At 39.6% G+C, this 27031-nt stretch overlaps 2 protein-coding genes across 2 annotated transcripts; one reads left to right on the top strand and one right to left on the bottom strand.

The window, feature by feature from the left end:
* Positions 1-482: 482 nt before the first annotated feature.
* Positions 483-23035, top strand: LOC115670852 (mediator of RNA polymerase II transcription subunit 23). Its single transcript, XM_030592221.2, has 21 exons — positions 483-767; positions 878-921; positions 1308-1407; positions 1534-2514; positions 2630-2864; positions 7966-8183; positions 9656-9863; positions 11353-11627; positions 11910-11993; positions 12096-12190; positions 12358-12520; positions 12648-12893; positions 14198-14368; positions 14539-14652; positions 14815-14940; positions 16413-16561; positions 18039-18279; positions 18357-19128; positions 20603-20784; positions 22024-22127; positions 22456-23035. The coding sequence occupies exons 1-21, from the start codon at positions 633-635 to the stop codon at positions 22658-22660; spliced, it is 4848 nt and encodes a 1615-aa protein (XP_030448081.1). The 5' UTR covers positions 483-632; the 3' UTR covers positions 22661-23035.
* Positions 23036-25932: 2897 nt separating this feature from the next.
* On the bottom strand, positions 25933-26680 carry LOC115670894 (uncharacterized). The gene has a single exon (XM_030592291.2). It carries the CDS (start codon positions 26622-26624, stop codon positions 26229-26231), a length of 396 nt encoding a protein of 131 aa, XP_030448151.1. The 5' UTR covers positions 26625-26680; the 3' UTR covers positions 25933-26228.
* Between the last annotated feature and the right edge of the window lie 351 nt (positions 26681-27031).

Raw genomic sequence — 27031 nt, 5'->3', positions numbered from 1 at the left:
ACATTAATTTACAACATTTTATTACACCTCAAACTAGAAATATATCTTAATGGATTGAACGCAGTAAAAAAGATGTTTTAAGGACTTGATTAAATAAATTTAAGAAGTTCAAGCTACTACTGCGTTTATCCAATGTAATACCTATTTAGCACCATTTCAATTCCAAGTGTTCTAAAAATGCTTAACACGAAAAATCCGTGAAAGTTGATTGATAACTTTTATAAGTTATGAAATTTGATTGCGCAAAGTTAAATTCTAGAATTTAGTTGGATTTCGGACGCAAGTTTTACCATTTTAGGATTCACATTGCAACGACCTGTGTTCGATTTAATGTACGGATTGACAATTTGACAATTCCTTCTCTAGTTTTACTTTTTATTTTTTATTTATAATTTCTTTTGGCTTTGTAAGAAACTAAAATAAAGCCAGTGGAAAAACATATGCTTTTAGGGGCAAAATTCTCCTCTGCGACAAGAAGAAGAAACTAGAAAGCCAGCAGAAACACACAGCAACGAAATTCGCCCCCTCCCTCCGAAGGCGATCGCTCCGCCATTGAAATGGCACGCCGAGAAGAATCGTAGGAGCTCCGTCACCTTCGCTCGGGGGGCGCGCGCGCGAACGAGGTTGCGGAGATGGATCAGCCGCCGCAGCGATCGAGCTCCGCCTCCGCCTCCGCCTCCGTCTCCGCCTCCGCCTCCGCCTCGCGGGCCTACCAGTTCCATCCCGCTCGTGCCGCCATCAACGATCTCTTCAACCTCTACTTAGGAGTAACCTTCCCGCTCCCGCCTCTCCCGCCGAAACGAATCCTTCTTCGGCCTTTGCGTATTCTTTTTGACTTCGGTTGTCTGCAGTGTCTGACTTCGTCCGTGTTTCGCAGAGGAACAGCCGCCACAGAGCCGACGATTCCGTCCGCGAACCTCCGTAAGGGCTCCAAACTCGAAACTCGGAATACGTACAAAACCGTGGCTTTGTGTTGTCAGCTTATTTATCTGTATGTGTTTGAAAGTGCTCGAGCTAAGGGCGTAGGGCTACGATTGTGGAGCAATGATCAAATTCCGGTCCGACTGAAAAGAAGAAGAAGAAAGAAATGGTCTTTACGTTTTTTTAGGTGAATTTAGATGATCTTTTCCCCCCTTGCTCTAGGCCTAAGATGAGAAGGTGATTTTGCCGTCCGAAGTTGGGAAGGAAAATTTCGATGTATTTATTGGTTATTGTTAGGCTTTGCATCGGATGCAATGAGAAATCGTGGTTATTTGTTCCCTTCAGGGAGTTAATATCTGCTTAATTTGCATCCGAAACGCCTGCAGGAATAAGGCGCAGAAGCGTGTCGTGGCTTTAAACAGAGACCTTCCTCCTCAGAATGACCAGTTCATTGTAGACTTCCAGCAACTACAAAATCAGTTTGCTGTAGGTTAATAACTCCAATTTCAATTACATTTTTCTTTCGCTCTTTTTTCCTTAAATCTTCCCTCTACGTATATAATTGTATGTAACTAGCGGATGCGAGCTTAAAATGCGTGCCGTGCATTGCAGGACCAAGATCAACTGCGAGCTGTGACAGAATCTATTCTTATATCTTTGGTTGTACAGTGCAGTGGTCATGCGCCACGGGCAGAGTTTCTTCTCTTTGCTCTACGGAGCTTGTGTGGTATTGGTTACATTAACTGGGACACATTTCTGCCTTCTCTTCTTTCTTCAGTTTCGTCAGCTGAACTGTCAGTGGGTCAGGGGAGCCAGTCTGTGTCTGTAGTATCACCGACAAGCTTATCACAGCCTGACAGGGTAGCGTCATCTGGCGCAATCCCCAATTCGAACTTTCAGCCCTCCAATCCTGCGTCTCCGTTGTCATCGGTTCATGTCATAGGTTCTCCTGCCCAGTCAACAATTGAACCATCATCTGGTGCGACAATGTCACCAGTAAAATCATCTGATATCTCCTTCTCTGGTCAACAAGCTGCAATGAGAGCCAGTTCATCTGTAAGAGACAGTGCTGTAAGCAGCCTGCGTCAGCTATGCTGCAAGATTATCTTGACAGGTCTTGACTTTAATTTAAAACCAGTGACTCATGCTGACATATTCTCACATATGCTTAATTGGCTTGTTAATTGGGATCAAAGACAACATGGAATGGATGAATCTGATGTCATCAAGTCCTGGAGACCTGACAAGGCACTGATAGAATGGCTACACAGTTGTTTGGATGTGATTTGGCTATTGGTTGAGGAGGACAAATGTCGAGTGCCCTTTTATGAATTGCTACGCGGTGGCTTGCAGTTCATAGAGAACATACCGGATGATGAAGCCTTATTCACCCTTATCTTGGAGATCCACAGGAGGAGGGATATGATGGCTATGCACATGCAGATGTTAGATCAGCACCTTCATTGTCCTACATTTGGAACTCAAAGGATACTAACCCTTACTACTCCTAATGTTTCTGGTGAAGCAGTTGGAAACTTACGGTATTCCCCAATCACATATCCAAGTGTGCTTGGAGAACCACTAAATGGAGAGGTGATTGGCTACTACTAATTTTTGTAAATGACTTGCAATTATCTCCTCTGCAAGATAAATATGCAATAAAAAGGAGATTTTATGATAGATTTTACGTATTAATCATATTTTTCAGGAACTTGCAACATCAATTGTACGGGGAAGTTTGGATTGGGAAAGAGCATTGCGATGTATAAGACATGCTATTAGGACTACTCCGTCGCCTGACTGGTGGAAGCGTGTGCTTTTGGTGGCTCCTTGCTATAGACCTTCAGGACAACCACCAACTCCTGGTGCTGTTTTTACCTCTGAAATGATATGTGAGGCAACGATTGATAGGATTATTGAGCTATTGAAGTTGACAAATTCAGGCAAGGTGTTCTATCTTCATAGATGTAGTTGGATTTTTCCCCTAAATTAAAGGGGAAAACGACACAAATACTTCCTGAGTTCAATGTGCAATATTGCCCTTGACTTTTAATTTGTTTAACGTGTTTGCTGTACTATTAGATTATATAAAAATGTTCAATGTGGTCCTTCCGTTAATTCAAGTTAACGGAAATTGCTCATGTGGATTGCAATCCGTTAAGTTTGAAGGTTAAACAACAAAAAATAGTTACATGTGAATTATCCAAGTAAGATATTTATCTCAAATTAGGATATAATGGTCCATGTCATTGATTAATGATGGACATATCAAGGCGCTAATTATTTTCTCTCCAAAAAAAAGTAGATGGATGAAAAGATAAACATGTTGACTCATCATTTTTATAAGTCCAACTCATCATATATCAAATAACTTCTGACTTGTCGTTTAAGCAAATGAAAGGACTACATTGGACATTTAGAATAATTCATGGACCACATTGAACAAATTAAAAGTCTAGGAACAACATTGTACGTTGGGCTAAAGTTCATAGATCATTTGTATCATTTTCCCTAAATTAAATGTACATTAGGTTAGGAATTCTAGATATATCGTATATCGTGTTCTGGCATTGTTAAGAAGAATTGTGCTAGGAAACATATTAGTTCTGGAGTGATAATTTGCAAAATTGCATGCTTTGAAAGTAAGGTCTATCTAGTTAAGCATGGAGATATTGACTTTCATCTTTGTTTGTTGCACTGATCAATAGGAAATTCTTCTTGTGGTGGTCATTAAAGTTGAGGATAACATCAGATCAAGGGTTTATTATTGGGGTTTGCATTTACTCATTGGTACTTTAATGAGAAGAATGGGGATTGACTAAGAATCAATCAATGGTTGCGATGTTTAGGATTTAACTTGCTATCTAAACGTATAAATCAAGGTCTTGATTTTTTTTTTGACAAAGATAATTGGAGATAACATATACTCCTCTAGCTTAAAGAAAGGTAATCACGTAGCTAGGAGATGCACAACTGATTAAGCATATTATGAAGATATTTATGCTTTTGAGATTACTACTCATGATTGGAGGTCAAATTGGCAATGTAAAAACGGCTTGAACACTTAAAGAACCCGAGAAGAGTTTGTGTGGCGAAACGATGAAATTTCTTATGCCAAGCAAGCCAAATACTACTTTCTCAAAAAGATGGAAGACCACCTTAAAGTCACCCGGATGCATTCAAATAGGAACTGTTTAAACACTTAAGTACTTGAGACTTAGTTTGGTATTTGTTTAGCCATCATTTGGAGGAGGTTGCTTATCCTAAGCTGCCATTCTATCTGGGCAGTTAAACTTTTTTGGATGTTTGCATGAATTCCTTTATTTAGCTAGTGAAGTTGTGCTCTTGACTTTTGCCTAATCAACTCCTTTTAAGCCAAAAAACCAGTCTTGCTGCTGAAATTTTCTTATTGATACTTAAATAACTTCTTTAATGTGTCATAATGAAGCACGTTATGCTGATGTGATGTTCGAACTTTTTCATTGCTGGTTTATGACCTTTACTATAATGATAGAGGTTGTTTGGGAAAAATTTCCTGCAGTAACTTCAGCTGTGAAAAGATGCACTGCAGCTTTTAGAAAGTGTTTGGCAAACACCTCACAACTGCAGCATCTCTAAAGATATAATGGCTTAGAAAAATTTGTAAGGATATGTCTATCCTAGGTTTTAAGATAGCTTTAAAACATGTGTTGCCAAATGTACAAGTTGCAACACTTCACAACACAGCCATTAATCAACATAGCTACACTTCAGTCACAATTATATCAAACATGCTTTATTTTTTGAGAATATAACTTCTAGCAACTGAGCAAGGAAAATGGGAGGTTGGAGAATTTGTTTTTGATAAGGTCTGGTGTTCCTTTTGAGAGAAAGGATCTTTTCCAAACAATAACCTCTTCTCAAATTTCTGGACAGTGGGCTCCCACATTAGTTTGTTCTTGAAGTTTGCACTCAAAGGAAGGCCTAAGTAGATGATTAGGAATAAACCTAACTGACTCCCTAGTGTGGTTGACAAAGCACCATTTAGTCCTTCATCCAATGCAATGAGCTCCCTCTTGCTTAGGTCGATCTTAAGCCCGAACACCACTTCATAACATAAAAAGATATTCTCCAAATAAAGTAATTACTAAACATCATCTTTGCAAGAAATGATAGTATCACCTGTGCAGTAAGGATGAGATAGCCACTATGAAATTAAAAATCCATCTTGATGCTAATGCGCTAAGCAACTTTTTCTTTTGTCTATTTATTTGTATATGTTTGGGGGGGGGGACAACGATGATAGAACTAATTTCCATCTGGTCAAATTGAAGGCAATGAAAACATTTTGATAGAGGGGACCTTGGTAGTTAAATGTTTGTTGCTTTTTAATGAGGCCCTAGCTGGCAAACGGGTACGACATTTAATGTTGTACATGATCATCCCTAGAAAAGATTGTGGCTGCGCAGTATGGCTTGGTTAAACATGTTGAGATGAACGTGTTATTGTGTTTGAAAACTCGCACATTGGAGAATTGGTGTGGTGTGAAGCAGTTATATATCATAGTTGACCTATAACTCATTAGCTTAAGCTTTTGAGTGAAGGTGGATTCAATTGGATATGTTGACAGGCTCGGACTTGGGTTATTTCTTGGCAATCTCCTTTGATGAAGGTATCGGATTTCTGTTGCATGCTCTCAATAAATGGTATCGGAGTCGATAGTTGATTGGCCCAATACTATGTTTCTTGAATATCTTAAGGAAGTAATCTTGTGACAAACACAGTTTACGGGCACCCTTCATAGTTTGGTCTAGCTATAAAGACCTAGATATGAAGGTGAGCATTGGAGATTCAAGTTGAGACAAATTGATGTAGAAGGATACCTGAATTAAGGAGGAACAGACCTAGCACTGAGCTCACACGAGAGGGGGAGATTATTGAGATGCACGTATGAGTTGTGTTAGAAAAGTCCCACATCAGAGAATTGTTGTAGCGTGGAGTAGTTGATATATTCTAGTTGGCCCATAACCGAGTGAAGATGGGTCAAATTGGATACGTTGGCGGGCTCAAACTTGGGCTGTCTCTTGGCAATTTGCTCGAGTGAAGGTGTTGAACTTCTGTTGCGTGCTCTCAACAAATGGTAGGGGAGCCGATGGTTGATTGGTTGCCTACTCCCAATGTGTATCGATGTTTGGTGAATATCTCAAAGAAGAAGTCTCGTGACCAATGTGGTTTCCGAGCAGCCTTCATGGAGACATGTTGATGTAGAAGGATACCTGAATTAAAATGAAGCAGACCTAACACTAGCTCAAATGTGGAGAGGAGATTGTTGAGATGCATGTGTGAGTTGAGTTAGAAAACTTGCACATAAGAGAATTGGTGTGGTGTGAAGCAGTGAATATTATCTTAGTTGGCCCATAATTCATTGATTTAAGTTTTTGAGGGAAGGTGGGTCCAACTGGATACGTTGACAGCCCCTAACTTAGGTTTCCTCTTGGCGATCTCCTCGGGTGAAGGTATCAGATTTCTATAGCATGCTTTGAACATAACATGGGTGGATTACCAAATACAAAATATCATTGCATGGTATTGGAACGTGGAGGTGGATTAGAAAGGCTAGGATGACCTTCACACCTTCATTAAAGTTGGTCAGGGGAATAGAACGTATACTTGTAGTGACATTTGGCATGGAAACATGCTGCTAAAGATTGGTTTCCTAAACTTTTTTGCATCGCTAGAGACATTTATAGAGGTTTTTGTGAAGGATTGTTATTTTTTGAACTTTGGAGGAACTTCTTAGCATATTGATTTTTCTTAGGCAAGATTGCAAGTTGGAACCCGTTACTAACTTTTTTAACTGGGCTTAGGACTCTTATATCACTCCCTTTTCTAATGATATACTGATGTGGGAATCTGTCAAAAGTGGTAACTTTTTTGTTAGATCCTTTTATGGTTTAAAGGAAAAGATGATGGTTGGTGATAGATTGACTCTATTTGGAAAACCAAGGTCCACATAGGCGGCCTACTTTGGTTGGGAAGCTTCTTGCAGGCACATCCTTACTTTGGACAATCTGAAAAAGAGAGGAGTTGTGTTAACCAGTAGATGCTTCCTTTTCAAACAGAGAGGAGAAACCGTGTCAAACCTTCTTCTTCATTGTCTTTGGATGAGTGCTTTTTGGGCAACCTGTTATGCCTCTATGGGGCTTTGTTGGGTTATAGCCGAATCACTTGAGCAAGAACTTGGGCGTGGCAAGGTACTATTATCACTCCCGGCTTGTTGAGCTGGTATCATTAGCTCCTCTGTTTGATTTTTGGATCGTAGAGTGGAATGAGAGAACTTTTGAGTGGCAAGAGTCCTCTATTCAAGATCTTATTCAAAATTGGCTTAAAGTTCTACATCTTTGGTATAATGGGGATATGCTCTTGGATGTAGATGCTTTGCTCAACATTGTGGATTCCTTGTCTTGTAAATGAGATCCCCTTCTTGGTTTTGAGCTCTTTCTGGATATGAGCTCTTTTTGTGCATAGGTTGGCTTCCCTTTGCTGTCTTATAGTGAATTTCTCTTTACTTATCCAAGGAAAAAAAATGCTGATGACTTGCCTAACATTTTGCTAACAACTTCCTTGACCAGAATAAATAGTAGAGGGTAAAGCTGGTCACCTTGCCAAGACCCTGGGAAGATTGAAAGAAGCCTGTGGATATAAGAGATATCGTACACCCTACATAGGATATTTATGCTGTAGCTCATTCGATAATGAGGACTTCTTTGTAATAAAATAAGGTGGTTTTCTATCAAATATGGGAGTAATCATGGAGGGAAAGATAATTTTTGGCCGTGATCTTTGGGTTTTGCTGCTAAAATGAAATTCTTCAAAGTTATGCTTTTGTATTTATTGTGACCGAAATTGATCTCAAACTTCAGATTTCCTCATCATTCTGCCAGTGTTATGTTTATTTTTCTATATGCCTGGACTTGTAATGCTGGTGAAAAATGATTAAAATCTAGTCATTTATAGATTGCTGGGGATTTAGAATGGACTCACAACAAGCATACTTTGTTGCAGAGATAAATTGCTGGTCAGAGTGGCTCATCTTTTCAGATATCTTCTTTTTCCTAATGAAGAGTGGGTGTATCGATTTTGTTGATTTTGTGGACAAACTAGTTGCGCGACTTACAGAAGGTGATCAACATATTCTTCGTACAAATCATGTGACTTGGCTATTTGCTGAAATTATTCGAGTCGAGCTCGTGGTAAATGCTTTGAATACAGATTCTAGAAAGGTTGGTTTTGAACTATCAATTGGCTTTGGATCACTATTTTTTTTACTGTATTTTTCCTTCTCTCTTTTTTTTTGCCACACCATCTTGTTTCTGATCAATATATGCTCACCAGGGTTACTTTTGCTGTTAGGTGAGGTATTTCACATCATGTTGTCGGAACTATGCCTTAGAAAACAGAGAGATAAGTTTACATGATGAATTAGGACTCCATTCCTGTTGAATATTATCCTCTCCTTTTATAGTGACTCAGCTGATAAAACTCACAAAGTTGGTTTGGTGGTCAAAGCATTTTTTGGTCCTCACTCGAGTTCTGACCCAAGCTTCAGAACAGATGTTGATTGTTGATCAGCCCAGTTTAATTGACTTTTAATGAACATGATAATTTATTTGTGGTATTTTTGGTTCTTTCTTCAAGCTACGATCCTGCAGTAATTCAGCTGTCCGAGTTAATTGTAAATTTTTTTATGTCTTTGTAACGCATATTTTGCAGAATGCATCTACTCAATTCACCTAATATGCTATCCAGTAATGTGTTCTGCTCGTCATCTATTATGCACTTGTTCTCAAGAGGACCTATAACTTGATGTGAGAATGAAGTTATAAAACAGAAGAAAGTGAACTTGCATAATGATGATGGTAGCGACAAACTGGAGAAAGAGAGGAAATGCTGAATATAATGATCTGGAAATATAATTCGTGAAGAGCCTGTAGAATAATGCTAGAATAGATGATTCTTGTGAGCATGGAGATTCTAGATGAGTTATAATGGAGTATACATTGTGGAAGGCTGGACTTAACTTTTATTTGGCTGAATGTAGATTCGTGAAAGTTTTGACATCGAAAGATAATAACAACAGTCTGGTGAATTAATATTTCATTTATAGAATACAATGAAAAGGTGTTTATGTTAGAACAAAGAGGGGGCTAATGGAAAAGGGCCATAAATTTTTGTTCAGGTGGCTGGGCTTTGATACTAAATATGACTTGGTTAAATTGCCGGTGGCAAAATTTTCTCGTAGAACAGATATAGATCTCACGCATAAACCTTGCATAGATCAGATATAGATCACACGCATAAACCTCGCTTACCGAGGATCACTTAATTGATTCCATGCTCCCAAACTTTGCCTTTGAGTACGAGGAGGCAACATCTTGATCATAATTGTCTACAGGGGTTTCAAGAGGTTATAATCCTTATAGAGTAACTTGCCTATGCTCATAACACTTGTGATTCTCCAGCAATCAGGTCCTTTTATATGATATTAGGCTTCCTTGTACTACCTGGTGAAGGGTTTAATTGACGAACAAAGTTTTAGTAGACCATGGATTAAAAGGACAAAATGATTATCTCCACTTCTCACTTACAGTAACTTAGCCTTGATATGATATGTGATTTCTTGCAATTTAGATTGCTTGCTCTTGAAGTTTGGAATGTAGAATCATTACGTAACTCATTCTTTGCCCCCTGCTAGGTGGAGACAATCAGGAAGATTTTGTCATTTCATCGAGAAGATAGAGGCTCGGATCCTAATAATCCTCAAAGTATCCTACTTGATTTTATTAGCAGTTGTCAGACTTTACGAATTTGGTCACTGAATACATCAACGAGGGAATATTTGAATAATGAGCAGCTTCAGAAAGGAAAGCAAATAGATGAATGGTGGAGGCAAGTGGGCAAAGGTACTGCTTATGAGTAGCCTTGTTGGAGTTTAGTCGTTTGATGGTATAGACATACCCCTTACTACTTGTGAATTCTATCCTCCATGATTGTCGTCTTCTCACTTAAGGCATTCTTTCCATTGGCTGACAAATGCTCATCGGCAAGCATAGAAAAAATGGACTATATGCTTGATTAAGTAGAATCTTGGACACATAGAAAATGACATATATTGTGCCTAGCAAATTTGATGTGCTAGTTATCATAATATCAGCTCATATGGTCTAATTAAGTTGTGCTTCTCAGGAAAAGTTAATAGGAATAGCAGGCCAGGTAAAAGGAGACTTCATGTTACCTTAAAATAAAAGCTGCAAATGCATATATTCCTCCACCCAGGAAATGTTACTTGACCGGAGTAGTCTTTTTAAAAATCTTATTCCTTTCTGAAACATCTTTTTTCCTTGGTGTTTTTACACTCTGCACTCCAGAATTTACACTTAATATCCGCCAACTTAATCTTCAATAATTACCTGCACCTTGTGTTAGTGTTCTTTCACTTGATCACCCTCTACAGTTTTGCTAATAAGCAAAGATGCCACTAGAGCACTTCAAAAAAGCCAAGATGCCATTTAACACGAAATGCACTTCAGCTAGCTGCACTAGTACCATGCGGATCACACTCTGAATAAGGCAACTTTTCTGAGGTAAAATCATTTGGATGAAATAGAGGTTGTGGTTGCCAGCAAGGGAGCAAGAAAGAAATATGTTGAATGGGATATTTAACATCATCCAGGATTAGCTCGGAGATTACCTTGGAGCATCAAACTAATGTAAGCCGAAAATCAAGACATCTGTGATAGTTTAGATATGATATCCTAAATTTAACCATCACATATTCGAAAATAGATATTGAGAATGTGCCAATATGGGTCCATCTTCTGGTTTTGCATCATGCAATCTCAAACTATAAAGCTTAGCAAACCTTTATATAGGAAAGAAGGAATGACAAGCCAAAAAGTACCTTCAGCTGCTCTTTGAAAATCACCTTTGAACTCTTCAGTTGATATAACTCTGACAACTTATGCTCTTGGCTGCATCAATTAATCGTCACAAATATCATGTGTATTTAGTGAATGCATCTGCTGTGCCACCCTACCACTTTCGTTCATGCATAATACGTGTTCACAGACCTGATGCATGTGCTTGCACACACACTCATGAACTAGAATGCTGTAGTTTAAATCACATATTTACGGAGAAATCAATCAATCTTTTGTATTATCTCTTCACCTCAAAGGAAGTGAAAGCTATCCTCCAGCACATGACCGCATTTATCTCTGTTTCTTATTGTTAGCCTAGTTTTAGGCTATCAAGCTGTCAATGTGGATGCTAATGGCAAAGTTTATATGGACTGCACCATTTGCTTAAACATGCTGTCTCAGTCATGTTTATGAAGTTTCAATCCATGCATATCCAGCAGATTTTCTACAGCTTGTTGAACTCTTTTTTCAGGAGATCGCATGATGGATTACATGAATATGGATGAGAGATCAATAGGGATGTTTTGGGTTGTATCTTACACCATGGCTCAACCAGCTTATGACACGGTGATGAGCTGGTTATCCTCTGCTGGAGTTGCGGAATTATTACCAGGTTCTAATATGCCAACAAATGAGAGGGTAATGAGGGAAGTAAGCCCAATACCAATGACCCTAATCTCTGGGTTCTCAATGAACCTATGTTTGAAATTGGCATTTCAGATGGAGGACACTTTATTTTCCAACCAGGTATTTATTAATGGAGCTGTCTCCTTTATACAATTCTGGTGGATTGTGCTTTTGTTTTTCCATCATTGCTCATCTTCAGCTTAATTTTTAATTGGCATTATATCGTTTATTGCCACTTTGTACAGCTCTGTCCTTTGTTTCTGTGTAATCTATGGTTATGCTCTGCAATGCCTGAATATGAAGCAGCAGGCATCTAATCCAATCCAAGATGATATTATACCAGTAAATGTTGACAATGCTACCATTGTTTTGCCAATATCATATATTCTCTTCTGAATGCAGGTTGTGCCTAGTATTGCAATGGTGGAAACATATACTAGACTGCTTCTCGCTGCCCCTCACTCATTATTTCGCTCTCACATCAGTGTAGGCTCTTCTTTCGACTAGTCTAGGTTTTAAGTATGCCTAATCTTTGATGCATAGTTCTGCCTACTTGACGGTGATATGACTATGTCCCATTTTCTGCAGCATTTGGCCCAGAGAAATCCAGCCTTGTTGAGCAAGCCCGGTGTTACAATTTTGCTATTTGAGATTTTGAACTATCGCTTACTTCCTCTCTACAGGTAATTCCAATTGGTCCATCTAATGTCGTTACGTTTCTATAGTATTTATGGTATGCTTAACTCCGGTTATTCCGTTTGATGATCATCCGGTGTTGAAACTTCTTGGCTCCAATTCTTGATCAGTCGTAATCTTTCTCCATAGTCATTGGAATAAACTTTCTTTTCAGATACCAAGGGAAAACCAAAGCTTTGATGTATGATGTCACAAAAATTATTGCTGCTCTCAAAGGGAAGCGTGGGGATCATCGTGTATTTAGATTGACTGAGAACTTATGCATGAATGTGATTTTCTCACTGAGAGATTTCTTTTCGGTGAAAAGGGAAGGGAAGGTGAGTAAAATATTAGGTGAATGTGGAACTAGTTAACTGGTCTTTTATTCTTTCTTGCCAGTCACTCCCGTGATCTCAAATGCCGAAGATTTTTGTTCTAATTTATTTCTAATTTTTCTTTTGGCAGGGTCCAACTGAATTTACTGAAACTTTGAATAGAATGACGGTCATTACCCTAGCAATACTCATTAAAACTCGTGGCGTTGCCGATGCTGATCACCTTCTATATGTTCAAACTATGCTAGAACAAATACTAGCAACTAGTCAACATACATGGTCAGAAAAGACACTACGCTATTTCCCTTCTGTGCTTCGCGATGCCTTGGCAGGGCGAATCGATAAGAAGGGCCTTGTCATTCAAGCATGGCAGCAGGTTCTTCATAGAACTTAAAACCCTTTTAACTTCAGTTCATTGTTATCTCTACTTTTCCTAGCCATAATTATTTCAAATAAGATTGCATTTCTTTCTATTATTGATTGTATCTTGCACTATATGGAGGAATTTCACAGGATTTTACTTCCTCTTGACTAAAAATTCTTCCGTTCCCTTTGCTTGTTTTCAAAACCCCATTTATATCACCAGTTCTGGCCTTAGGCATGAGGAGTCTCGTGGAATATGATTCTACTGTTTTCTGAATATTATATTGTTCAAGGATCATTCAGTGTGCCTGTATTTAGCTGAGCAAATGGTTGCCTTTGGATCTGTTTCTTACATCTTAGAATTTTTAGTGTAGTTTGCAGTCTATGGATGAACTAAGATATATGTTCACGATGTGTTTTGAGAGTAGTTCAAATTCATGATATCTTGAAAATGAAATTCCGTTAATGTGATGTTTGTCATATTGGTAATCTTTATTAGAAAGTCTAACCCAGAAGCTTAAATTATTAGGTGAAGGGAGATCACATGAATACAAGACTCATCTAAATCCCATAGACAAGTGATTCGGGGTAAGAACGACATATGGAATCGACAAACAGGAAGGCTCACACATGTAACAAACTTGGGGAGAAGCCTGGATGTTAGAAAAGTCCAACCCAAAAGCTTAAGCCATTTGGTGGGGGGATCACATGAATATAAGGCTCATTAAAACCTGTGGACAAGTGATATATGATACTTTAACAATCTCAAAACTAGCATATGGGTTGTTTAACTGGCAAAGGGGTTGAAGATGGAAACATTAAGACTTTGTTTGCAATGATTGTTTTACAAGCTAAATTAACTTATACAGTGCATCCTGTTCATACTTAAATGTCTCTTGGTAAGGCTTAAATGGGGGAGACATGTTTTAGCTTTTCTTTTTTTTTGGGGTCAAATTTTAGCTTTTCATTGAACGGGCCAGTTATTGGAGAAATTAGTTCTCTTATTCTATTAGGTCCCTGTTTTACTCATGTACAGTGCAATATCAGTTGGGAAAGTCCTGACAACTGTGCATGAGAGGCTTTAGGATATACTTAGTTTTTAGCTATCACTGTTGTAGATTATTTCTCAGAATAAGGTTATACTCTTCTTTTGCACTATGGTCATTACTAATTTTCAAATTTCAGGGTTTGCTATAACTTCTGTGAGATTTTGTGGAACCATTGCCAACTGTTCTAAAAGCTTAAGCTATTAGATGAAGGTATTGTTTAATATTTAATTATTCTAACAACTTCGTTCCTTTTTCTTTTCTTTTCCAGGCGGAAACAACTGTCATAAACCAATGCACCCAGCTTCTTTCACCATCTGCAGATTCTAATTATGTGACAACTTATACTAGCCATAGTTTTCCTCAGCATCGTCAATATCTATGTGCTGGAGCATGGATGCTGATGCATGGGCATCCTGAAAACATCAACACTGCGAATCTGGTACTACCGCAAGCCTTATAGCACTTTGGATGTTGCCATGTGGTGCTAATTAATTAGTTGCATGTTTCCCTATTAGCAGAATAGGTTGTTGGCCTAGTTTATTCCAATAATACTAAGTACTCCTTCAATCTCTCTCTAAAACCTACATATATGTGTGTTCTGGATGTAAGGTGCTTGTGTTGAGGGAGTTCTCTCCTGAGGAAGTGACTGCTAATATCTACACCATGGTGGATGTTCTTCTTCATCAAATTCAGATGGAACTTCAACATGGGCATTCCATGCAGGTCTTTTAACTTGAAATTTCTAATGATTCCAAGTGCATAAGAACTCTCTCTCTCTGTGTCTCTGTCTCTGTCTCTGTCTCTCTCTCTCTCTCGCTCTCTCTCTCTCTCTACTTATACAATGCAGGTATCGATTTTGATCCATATGCAGCTCTTCCTTTTCAGGACCTCTTATTTAAAACAAGTGCCAACCTTGCATATCTCATTTGGACCAATGAGTTGCTTCCTTTGGACATACTGCTACTGGCACTAATTGACCGTGATGATGACTCCCATGCCTTACGCATTGTGGTAATTTTCTAAATCTTATAGTTGTACTTTTCGTTGTAATTGTGTATATCCACTTGTCATATCAGATCATATTTGGTCTGTTATATTGCTTTTGCTGCCCCCCTAATCAAATTGGTTCTTTTCCCTTTTTGCTAGTGCGGTCTTTAAATCAACAGTTTCAAGGGGGTACATTGTTAATTTGTCTTCTGATAATATAAGATAAAATGTTTTCCCTTTCATATTAGGTAGTTGGGGCTCTAATACAGAGGGTGAACACTGTGGTGCTACTCTTGGAATTAATTGATATGACAAGACTATGGTGGATGTTATGGTATTGATGGTAATACAATCAATTGCATCTGACGTTATACCTGATGGTTAAAATTGTAGGTCAGAGGTAGTCTTACTATGATGTCTTTCAACTGTCATTATGCAAGAGTCTGTCATGTAGTTTTTTTCTCTTAAGGAATGTTTTGTTGCTTCATAAGCTTTCACCATGATGATTGAGCCATTAGAAATACCTTGCTGTTAGACGATTGTCAATCTTCTTTTCTGTTATAAGTGGGCGAAGGTTTACCATCTTGTATTAGAAACATCTATTCCTATCTTTGATTTGGCTTAGCTTCTTCTGCTTCTCTCCACCTCATAATCACCTACCTTTCCTAATGTCCTCTTACTCTGTTGACACATCTTCCCTTAGTTTAGTAGAGAGCTGCCTTAGCTTTGCCTCAGCAATCTTTTATTTCATGAGAAGTGGTCATTGTTTCAATACCTTGTTCCACCGTAATTTAAAATTTCTCAAATGTTACCGATCATAATCTGAAGAATTCTTAAAAGTGAAAGCTAGAAGTTTCTCATCGGATAAGTCAAGATTAGAAGAGTGTCTTTCATATACATCAGTGCTGTCAAAGCATGGAGAAAAGCTGGATCCAAATGACTGATAATTTAGAAAAAATGATCCTACTGATACATAGTTACAACTTGCCAAGAAGACATACTCAATGGAGATGCTTGAGGAAAACTTGACTCCAAAGACAGTCCTTGAGGTGGCCTATCTTGGCACAAGCTGAAAAACAAGTGTAGGCCCTAAAATGGTTAATAATTTGTTCTTTCCTAGGGTTTTGCCTACTGCAACTTTGTATTTAGCCCACACTAAGCCTTACACGACTGGCCAAAAGTCGTGGCCAATCTCATGATGTGTTTGACTTGCTGCTAAGCTGATTAAGGTTTGGTGGTCCCATTTGAGTCATAAGAAATAGTGTCTGATATGTTTGAGAAACAGGAAGAGCCACTGGTCTGCTCGTATAGTGGACTTCGAGTGTTTATGGCCCCATGTTTCAATCTTTCTTGGTGTAGCTTTGTCTTTTAAGGTTTTTCTCTTACTGTTGTTCTATATTCCCCATCTACTTGAACAATTGTCCCTATAAATAAATGCTTAATTTATCAAAAGATGAATTTCTACTTCAATGGCATTGACAAGCATTACGCTCCAGATCAACCTTCTTCACCGACAAGAACTTCAACAAAGAGTGAAACAATATATTTTGAATCGTGGATCTCCAGAACACTGGACTTACACCGGAACTTTTAAGCGTGTTGAACTGCAAAAAGCGCTTGGGAATCATCTCTCATGGAAAGATAGGTAAGCTTGCTAGCATTATTATCCACTTTGATGGCACATTAAGAAGGATTTGGAATTTTGCTCTCTTAATATCAGATGGAGATGCAATGTATTTCGTAAATCTGTTGTAAAATGACGGTATGCATTTGAAGGTACTGGTTATCGATTTTGTGTGTCCTTTCAGTGTTAGTCAATTCCCTTGTTTATGATAAAATGAATCTGTTGTAAACACTTCTGTATTTGTGCATGTACGCATGCATTTGAAGGTATTTGATATCAATATCGGAAATCATTTCAAAGCAAGTCAATTCCCTTTCGGGAGTTAGGCCTGTACATTGTTAACTACTGAAACTATCTCACAATGCTTGTCTGTTGGATTTTGTCTGGTCCTATATTCATGTAGTCTCCCTCCATCTCTAATCTCAAACTTTTGGGTTAAATTATTTTAAATAGTATGAGAGCCAGACTTCTATTCTTCATGCCCCATTTAACATTTTGCTTCGCATGGTTCTTTTTTTTTTTGGCATATTCCTTGTTCATTGATTCCACAGCCGTTCTTCATATGATTTGTACGTGAGAAGGGGTTTACAAAGTAATTCCACATCACTTGGGCACGGGGTTTGTGTATGCCTTGTATAAATGTAGTCTCCTTCCACCTAACAGTTTAAACTTTTGGGTTGGATACTGTAACAGTTACAATAGATATATATGCATCATCTTTTTTCTGAATCAAGCTAATCCATTGTAGTCCCTCTCAAAGGTACGCAGTCATAGAGGGTGAGTGTGGGTTCCACAACTGAAGGACAATTCGATATTCACTTTTTTTTTTGGTGCAGGGAAAAGGGGAAGGGACGGAAGAGCAGAATTAACTAATGTATAGGAGAAGATAGTCATTTTTCTTTAGATTAGTGTTCCTCGCCCCCTCGAGAGTTACTGGTTGAATTGTTGCAGTCCTCCAAATATTAGTTTCTAAAAGATTTTAGGCCCAAATCCATCTCACCATTTATCACTGGAGTCTGGGTTTCTAGAGCTTTCTCAATCTTTGGCTTTTAAATCTCCAATTTAGTCAATCTTACAGTTACGCACGTGAAATGAAGCTCTTGTAGCACGGATGGACAATATCCTCTTATTATTGTACAGGACTAATCATAGGGACTTTATAGATGATCTTCTGGGTAAGAGTCTGAATGATCAAATTTTTGTGCTTTGTGCTTCTTTCATTTTACTTGGACTGAGAACTTTCATCATGAACTCCTTCTCAAGGAAGTTCTTGAAAGCTGGTTTCATCTGTACACCAACTGTTACTGGATCTATTTAATTCAGCTTTAATTTTTAATGCAGCAATTTTTAGAATAGTGTAAGCTATACTTCGCAATGGTTCCGAATTACAATGATGAATGAGCTTAATTTCAAATATTTACTGGACGCTTCACTGGACTGTATTCTAACAGTTCATGTTCAAATTAGTTAATTGGGCAAATGATGCTTGATGATGCAGGTATCCCCCATTTTTTGATGATATTGCAGCCCGGTTGCTTCCTGTGATCCCCCTTATTGTTTACAGACTGATTGAAAATGATGCCATGGATCAGGCTGACGAAGTCCTGGCTATTTACTCTCAGTTTCTAGCTTATCACCCTTTCCGATTCACATTTGTTCGTGACATACTCGCATATTTCTATGGTCATCTTCCTGGGAAGCTCATAGTCCGAATTCTGAAAGTACTTGATCTTAGCAAGGTGAAGATCCTCTTTATATATTAATCCTTTGAAATGCTGCTGTCTTTACAACCATAATGACTCTTTTTTTTTTCCAGATTCCATTTTCTGAGTCATTCCCACAACACATTAGTTCTTCAAATCCTGTCATGTGCCCACCTCTGGATTATTTTGCTACTTTGCTATTGGGGCTGGTCAATCATGTCATTCCTCCATTGAATAGCAACACAAAATCTGTTTCTGTTGGAGATACTTCAAACAATTCAGCTCGCGCTCCGCATAACAGAACTTTGCCAGCCCAACCTGGCCAAATGAGCGCTTCAGAAGGTCAAAAGGCATTTTATCAAATTCAAGATCCCGGCACGCACACTCAGCTGGTTCTTGAAACTACTGTGATAGAGCTGCTTTCACTTCCTGTACCTGCATCTCAAATTGTGTCATCCCTAGTTCAAATTGTTGTTAACATCCAACCTACCCTAATTCAATCTAGTAATTGTCTGCATGGAGCTCCAAATGGTGTTGGACAAGGTTCAGTCCTACCAACTTCACCTTCAGGTGGAAGCACAGATTCCTTGGGTGCAAGCAGATCTACTCCTTCAGTTTCTGGTTTAAGTACTTCTAACTTTGTCTGGCGAAGTGCTTATACATGTCAACAACTGTCTTGCTTGTTGATCCAAGCTTGTGGTCTTCTATTAGCTCAGCTTCCCATTGAATTTCACTCGCAACTTTATTTGGAGGCTACGCGCGTAATTAAGGAGAGTTGGTGGCTGACTGATATAAAGAGGTCATTGGGTGAACTAGACTCTGCTGTTGGGTATGCATTGTTGGATCCAACTTGGGCTGCACAAGATAATACCTCAACTGCCATTGGTATGCATATGTTACTGTAAATTCTCAGCAGTAGTTTAGGGATACCTTTCTGCATATGCATGCCCTCACACCTCCACCTTTTCGTGTCAATTTGACTTTGCTTTACACTAAAAATCCTCTTCATGGTTTTTGTTAGAAGCAACTGTAATATGATGATTTCACCCTAATACTATGTTTGGAAAACATGATGGGAGAGGAAAATGCAAAGAAAATGCCCACTTATAAAAAAATTTCCTCCTCTACATACTCACAAGAGTTTTAAAATTTTCAAATATTTACCACTCAAATTTTTGTTCACCTCCATTTTCCCCAGTTTCCCAAACATAGCATCAGATATGCAATTATCACATGTTGCAAACAGATCAAGGAGCAGTCTGTGTAATAAATCCATAAGTGGAATATGTCCTTGTGTGCATCATTGTCCTTATGAGCTCTCAGTTTTCTTTACACTGGACTAATTTTCATCTTAAGCATGCAAAGGTTATAATTATCCAGTTAGTAACGATTCTACATGGGATTTTTCATTGAAAACGTTGTGTCAATTTTAACTTTCTTCCTTGCTGATGCAATTTAATAAATGACTCTTCATTTTGTTGTGCGGCCTGCATATACTCAGCCTGACATGTAAAAATTCATGACGTGTGCTGTTATTTACCTGACTTTTATTGGATGGACTCCGAAATTATAATTCACCCAGCCCATGTCCATCGCGAATATCTGGATAATGGTACTGATCTGTATAGACATGGCCACGGGCCGGTTTCGGCCCGGGTCAAACCCGGGACCGGCCCGTTGACTGGGCCCGCGGTTTGGAACCGGAACCAGCCCGTGGCCTACGGGCCCGGTTCCGGTTCCAACAATTTTGGAACCGGCCCGGAACAGCCGGTCCGGGCCCGGTTCCAAAAAAAAAAAAAACTGCAGATAAGTGGAGAAACTCTTTTTTTCCCCAAATTTGATTACAATGTACATTTTGATTATATTTTATATTGAATAATTCATTATTTCATAATTTGATAATTCATTATTTTTTTATTTCATAATTTATTTTTTTAATTTTTACCGGCCGGTTCCGAACCGGACCGGAACCGGAACCGGCCGGGAACCGCCGGTTCCGGTTCATACATGGCCACGAACCGGAACCGCCGGTTCCGAACCGGAACTGGCCGGTTCCGAACCGTGGCCATGTCTAGATTTGTATGTGTGCATGTGTGATTTGTATTGTACATGTGTGTCAATATTGAATGAAAAAATCCTGAGATCTAGAATAAGTAAGTATGGTTCCAATAAAAGAGTCCCTGATAAGTGGATTCAATGAATTCTTAGTCAATTCTATGTATTAATTGTTCAAGTGAATCTTTTTTTTTTATTATTATTTAAGTTCCAGATCCACTAGGTCCATGAGTTATGATCCAAGCAGAGCATGAGCTTGCAATTGTTTGTTACTCTAATGATTGTCTTTTCATGCATTATCCAGGTAACATAGTTGCATTGCTTCATTCCTTCTTTAGTAATCTCCCGCAAGAATGGCTGGAAGGGGCACATGTCATCATCAAACATCTCAGACCAATTACATCCGTTGCAATGTTGAGAATAGCTTTTCGTATAATGGGTCCATTGCTTCCAAGACTTGCCAATGCTCACTCCCTTTTCAACAAGGTAAAGGAAGTGATCCCTCTATCTTGTATTTGGATGCTTCTGTGGAAAATGCAATGTAGAGAAACGAAGCTCATTGTTCATTCTAGTACGTTTCTTTACCATTTATTAGTTGAGAAACAAAATTAGAATTAAAATTGAGCAGGGTAAAAACTTCGTGGATCTTCGAACTTTTTCTTCTCAAAGTTTGAAAGTTTTGAAGGAAAATGAAGTAAAGTTTGAGTGGTTAGACAGGAAACATAATACAAAATCTATCCTTCCCTTTTGCCGCGTATATAAAGTTGAGAGGGTGGAGTGACAAAGCACTACCGTCAATCACGCGGTCTTATAGTAGATAGAATGCCTTTTACAAAGAATTTGATGAGATTCATTAAGATTGGAGCTTTTAAAAAAATCCCGCGTTGATTTCTTTCTTCTATTAATTCATTTCTTCATTTCAGCTGTCAACGTCATCATTTATATTTTTGTTTTTTACTTGTCTGTTGTAAAGCAATACCAGTCTGGTCATATCAAAATATGTTAAGGTGAAAAGAAGCATTTTCTGACGACACAAATGTCATGATTCCCATAATTGGTTTGAATTGCAAGACAATGGGATAAGTTGACTTATTGTTTTTGTTCCTTGAAGTTGTCTTCCCATCTTCTTTATCATGCTCTGTACCCTGAGCTTCAAAGGATACTTTTTCAGCAACATGCTTGACAACTGGAATATTCTTCTTTAAGTTCATACTCGTACTTTTATATTTTATACATACTGATCCTCCTCCTCCTTTTCAAACCCTAGCGAGTTCTTTTCGAAGAACACACAAGTTATATAATGTCCTGAAATTTTTCCGAAGTCTTATAGCAGGATGCTGCATTTTTCAAGCAAGTGTAATCAGTCTTTGTTTAAAACTCATCATTCAGTCGACAATACTTGATGCAGATGGTGTTTCAGCAATAGCGAATGTAAAGCTATGTACTTGTTAGGTGTTATTGGTTAATGTATGACTCTCTTGAAGTCATTTGATTTTTCACTAAAAGAGAGAACATGAACAGCAGAACTTTGATGTTTCCACTAAATTACTGGGTACAAAATTGTAGAGATTTATGCTGTGTTCAGATGGTCAGGTTTTCATGATTCTCCGTCAATCTACTATCTGTGATTGTCAACTGTTTCTGCGCGTCATAAGCTTGTTATGTTGTGTGGTATTTTGCACCAACTTATCAAACTAAGTTGTTTCTTATTCTTATCACTTCCAGACGCTTTCATTGTTGTTGAGCACATTGTTGGATGTCTTTGGGAAGAACTCACAACCCTCAAACCCCGTTGAAGCATCAGAAATAAGGGATCTCATTGATTTCCTGTAAGTGGTTTTTCCTTTTGTATAGTTATTCGAGCAGAACATATTGCAGATGTTTTTGGTGCACGAGGTTTCGGAGAAGTACTTCAGTTCCATTACTCTAAAGTGTTCTCCAAAAGATCTCTGTTGATGTATCATTGTCAATTTTGTATATATGAAGACTAATGATTTTAGCCCGAACTTTGGTTCAAAATCTTATCTATTACAAATTTTTTACTTCTCTTTTAACCAAAATTGCAAGCAGTAGTATCTGATCTTCTCTAATTAAATGTACTCTGAAATTAGAGTTGCACCTGTTACCTAATCGATGTTCTCTTAATTGTTCTACCAGCCATCATGTCGTCCATTATGAAGGTCAGGGAGGACCTGTGCAGGCAAACAGCAAGCCCAGACCTGAGGTACTTACCATCCTTGGTAGAGCATCCGAGAGACTTACACCAGATGTGCAGCACCTTTTTTCTCACTTGAAACCTGATGTAAACACTTCCATCTATGCCGCCACCCACCCGAAGATTGCACAAAATCCAGGCCAATGAAAGCATCTATGGTCGACACCTGGACCGTCATATGTTTGCTCGATAAAATTACCAGGGGATCCTCATTTTGGCTGTTTTCCCCTCTGAATCATGCTTGCATTTGAAAGCAAACCAGTCGCTGCCTTTCAAGCGTGAAGATATACAAGTCTACTTGGTGCCAACCTCAGCGTCATAAATAGCCCACAAACTTTGTTCGCTGTATACTCTCAGGCAATCTCTTCTGTAAATCTGTAGATACCCAATCTTGTGATATACGGATGGGTGAACGTTGGGGTCTTTAATCTGACCTATTTTTTGGCCAAATAACTTACATGTAGCTGAGGCTTGCTTTCCTACTAGCCTACTAATGTTAGCCATTAGATTAGATCTTGGTTAGTAGATTAAGTCTTAAAGTAGAGTTCGGAGGTTGTCTCCTTTGTTCTCTCTGTATGCGTGTGTTTTGGATGTTTCCCTGTTTAATTGGCTGCTTACTTGAAAGGTAGCATGTTAATACATCAAAAAACGTGCCGTGCCCACAAAAAGTCGTAACTACGATCTCCCAATTATGGTTGAGGCCTTCCATTCAGAATTTGCGTTTAGGATTTATATTATAGATGATAGTTGGGACGTGCCAAATTTTTCTTCGACAGTCGAATTTAAGCAGAGCAACTTTGTACGCAGAATATGTACCCTTACTACTGAAGATGAAGCCATGCATAGTCCGAAGGACATTATATGGTTCATCCAATAAGAATGACAGTGTCACTAGTGTTTTGAAAATTGGACCGGACCGGTTGGATTATGTGCCGGTCAACTCTAGGTTAGCTTTTTTCGGTAGTTTTAACTCCGCTTATTTGCGTGCCACTTATAAATCTGATTTAGGATGACATCATGAGGTGATTAAGAGGAGAAGATGGAGATTAGAGGTAGGTATGTTTCCCAACGCGCAGGCCTTTCTTCTATCTCTATCTTAAGGCTCATTGGCCTCAGAAAAACTCACTTGAAATGGCAAGTGAAGGAGTTGGCATACTCGCTGAACGTGCACATCTTGACGATTCAAAATCGTAACTCTATCTTTCAAACATCCCTGGGCCTAGAGGAGAGAGGTTTAGAAGTATGTTTGAGAGAATATAGTAGAACTTTCGGAAATTCAGATGAGCATCTCTTTTTTTCTTGAGCGGTCAAACAATGTCGAGTTATAACTTTGCCGACGAGTCCTTTTCCCTACCTATAACTGACTGCTAGCGTTTGCGGTTATTAGCAGCTTGTAGTTATTGGCCACTGGGATGATCTTTATTGCAATTGCAAATTAGAACAGCTGGACCCAGGTAGATGGTATAAGACTAGGAAGTGTGATGCTCTCTGAGCACGTGGTTCCTTTAAGGTCCCTATCAATTCGCAAGAACTACTGAATCTCTGGGAAAACAAGTTGAAGAGTGAATACAGTAGCCGAAGGAGACATACAAGGCACAAAACCGGATCGCTGTGCACATATTACAGTAGCTTTCCTTCCCCGCAGGAAGAACATAATAATACTAACATTGAAAATACGCAAGCCAAATTGACACGAATCGGATGTAAGATCCCCTAAAGCAATATCAAGACACTCAAAAGAGTCTCTCTAAGAGAATCATCTTCGTACATGTCCTTGGCAAAAAAAATTGTTGATAAAAGTAAATACAGAGCATCCGTCACATAGGATGTTCTCGGGTATCTCAGACCGAGACTAGAGCCGTATAGACGTGGAACGACTCCGGAGTACATATGCCAATATATTCTCATACTTCCACAATAAATAAAATCGAATTACAGCGTGCACAAACGAGATCTATGGAGTTCAGAGAAAACATTGCTCCGAGTATCCAGATGACACAACCCTCGACAAAGGGAGGTCGCGTTTTGCAGATCCATTTGTTCAGGGAAGAATACGTATTCTTAAAGATACATCTCTCATGCTGGTTTGGTTCTCGAAGAAACAACTAGTCTGAAAGAACAGAATACCTCAGGCATGCACAAATATACCAGGATAAGATTTTTCTTGCTGGTGTAAATACCGGATCATTCAAACCGCTATTGGAAAGTCTCCTTCCAACAGTGACATTAACAACCCAAGAAGCTAAATCTCCATGCTCTCCCACAGGTGCTCAGAAAAGTATCTTGGTGAACTAAGGAGAATCATCATCCTACAACCGAAAATAGTCTCTTAACCATTGTTGTACATTACTTATATCCACCTCGATTAGCATACCAGGTTCTGGTCAATTCAGAATATTCAAGTCGCAGGCCGGTGAGGGTAGCAAGACCTCTTAATTTCAATGCAGCTTATCTGACCTAGAAGAAGCAATCGGTTTGCAGCTGTTGATCTAATAAACAAATTCAGTCCGTCATTGACCTCTCCCTCAATATGAGAAAACATTCTGGTGACCAACACTTCACACAAACTTAACTGCTCCAGTCCTTAGTGCCGACCCCACTAAGGCCTTAAGTCTTATTCTTTTTCAATGATCAGTCTTGCATTGACTTCAAGTTCAAATTGCCAAAATGAGGATGTCCAATTAAAATGTCACTTTACCATGTTATTCTTTGTCTTGATGAGAATCGGCAAAGCTCCAAGCATGTTTCTGATCTTACATGAACCAAACTGAGACTGGCAAAAATCCATATTCCTACTGAATTAATCATCAAATGACTAAATCAGTGTAATCACGTTTTCTGGTGCATAAAAGATGAATCACAATCCACAGGTCATAGCAGAGCCAGACAAATGTGGAAAAGTAATTCATGTTTTGATGATCAAAAGGGGAGGCTTTTCCTTTAAATTGTCGGAGGGCCAATAGGCCACGACTATAGCGAGCAGCAGTAGCTAAATCCACAAGTACTTCCTTTAGCTCGTACTCTAGTCCCATAAATATTTCTACGATGACCCTAAAACCTATCGGGCAAATCTTTCCATACAAAAGGTCACTACACATCGTCCCATTCCACGACTATCCGCATTTCATCCCCTCTAAGCAAACTAAGGCTGGGATACTCAGAAGCAATCAGGTAGCACAGGGAAATTCCATTCACGGACGCTGTGCTGTGCAAGCAGCTAATTGCTCACCAAAAGAGAAGCAAAAGAATGTTTAGCGCAATACAAATCGATCGCGCGAGCTACAGCTGCAAAATCCTCTCAAACTGGATCCTATAAACCCTAGCCATCAATGACACTTCAATCAAACCACCTAGAAACTCACATGATGAATCTGCAAGTCAATGCAGCCCCCTCGCCCGAAACTAATCGACAATGTTACTTAATCCAAGCCTCAGGTTACCTCCACCTTCGTCATCAAATCCCACAATAACCAACACAACGAACCGAAAGCTAGCCACAATTCTACAAGATCTCCACACGGATACAACTCAAACAGGCATTATATTCGGATTCCATATCGAGAGATCTTTCCAGAGAATATTTGAACATCACCGAGCGTATTCAGACAGCAAAATGGGGAAAAGAAGGGGGGGAAGGGGGTGGGGGGGACCAAAACTAGGAACACGATGTTACGGGGAAAAAGTCTCAAATCATCTGGAGAGGCGAGTACCGGAATCAATCGCGAGCCTTGAGGCGGTCGACCCGCTGGTTGAGCTGCTCGATCCGGACGACGAGGTGGGTGACGGAGTAGAGGAGCCAGTAGAAGACGAGGGCGGCGGCGATGAGGAGGGCGTTGCGCTGGCTCTTCATGACGGACTTCTGGTGGCGGAGGTGCTCGGACGGGGTGCAGGAGGCGTCGGCCTCGCACCCGGGGCGGGTCTCGTACTTCCAGTAGATGTCCATGAGGAGGAAGAGGCAGAAGGGGACGACGGAGAGGAAGGGCTTCAGGAGGTTGCGGGTGACGGCGACGAGGCCCCTCCGGAGGCCGTCGAGGCCCGGGATGGTCAGGAGGAGCACCATGATCGCCTCCGCGCCGGCGGCGTAGCCCAGGACCACCCACTCGAGAGCCATCGGAGTCGGAGGAGGAGGAGGAGGAGAAGCTTCGAGAGATCTGAGAGCTTCGGCGGTGGGGTGGAGAGCTTCGAGCTTTTCTTTTCTTTTTGTTTGGCTTGACTGGGGTTCTCGGTCTTGCAGCGTGTGATCTGTTACGGAGGTGCTTTTCTTCGGGACGAAGGAGTTCCCTTTTTTTTGGTTCTGTTACAGGCGGGGCTCGCTTGCAGCGACACGTGGAGGGTAGGCCCATTGGGCCGGTCTTCGCCCTCTTCTGGGCTTAACTGTTCATGGGCCGTCCTAGTTTAAGCCCAAAAGGGAGGACCGGGCCGCGAGGGCCCGATGGCATCTCGGGTGGGCTTGGGCAAGGGCAAGGTGGTGGCGGAGGCCCGACCCGGCCCAACACGAAGGTTTGCGTGTGTGTAAGA

Source organism: Syzygium oleosum, unplaced genomic scaffold, assembly GCF_021117445.2.
Source record: "Syzygium oleosum isolate NSW1041296 unplaced genomic scaffold, Sole_v2.1 Sole_v2.03, whole genome shotgun sequence".
Lineage (NCBI taxonomy): Eukaryota > Viridiplantae > Streptophyta > Magnoliopsida > Myrtales > Myrtaceae > Syzygium > Syzygium oleosum.
Note: the sequence above shows the minus strand (reverse complement) of the source record. Positions and strands in the feature narration are given on the sequence as shown.

Bases quoted from the DNA above. Each gene is read 5' to 3' on its own strand.
- LOC115670852 (XM_030592221.2), top strand. From the start codon at position 633: ATGGATCAGCCGCCGCAGCGATCGAGCTCCGCCTCCGCCTCCGCCTCC. The intron at 14,653-14,814 runs GTCTTTTAACTT...CTTCCTTTTCAG, and splicing joins AACATGGGCATTCCATGCAG to GACCTCTTATTTAAAACAAG. The intron at 18,280-18,356 runs GTGAAGATCCTC...TTTTTTTTCCAG, and splicing joins AAGTACTTGATCTTAGCAAG to ATTCCATTTTCTGAGTCATT.
- LOC115670894 (XM_030592291.2), bottom strand. From the start codon at position 26,624: ATGGCTCTCGAGTGGGTGGTCCTGGGCTACGCCGCCGGCGCGGAGGCG.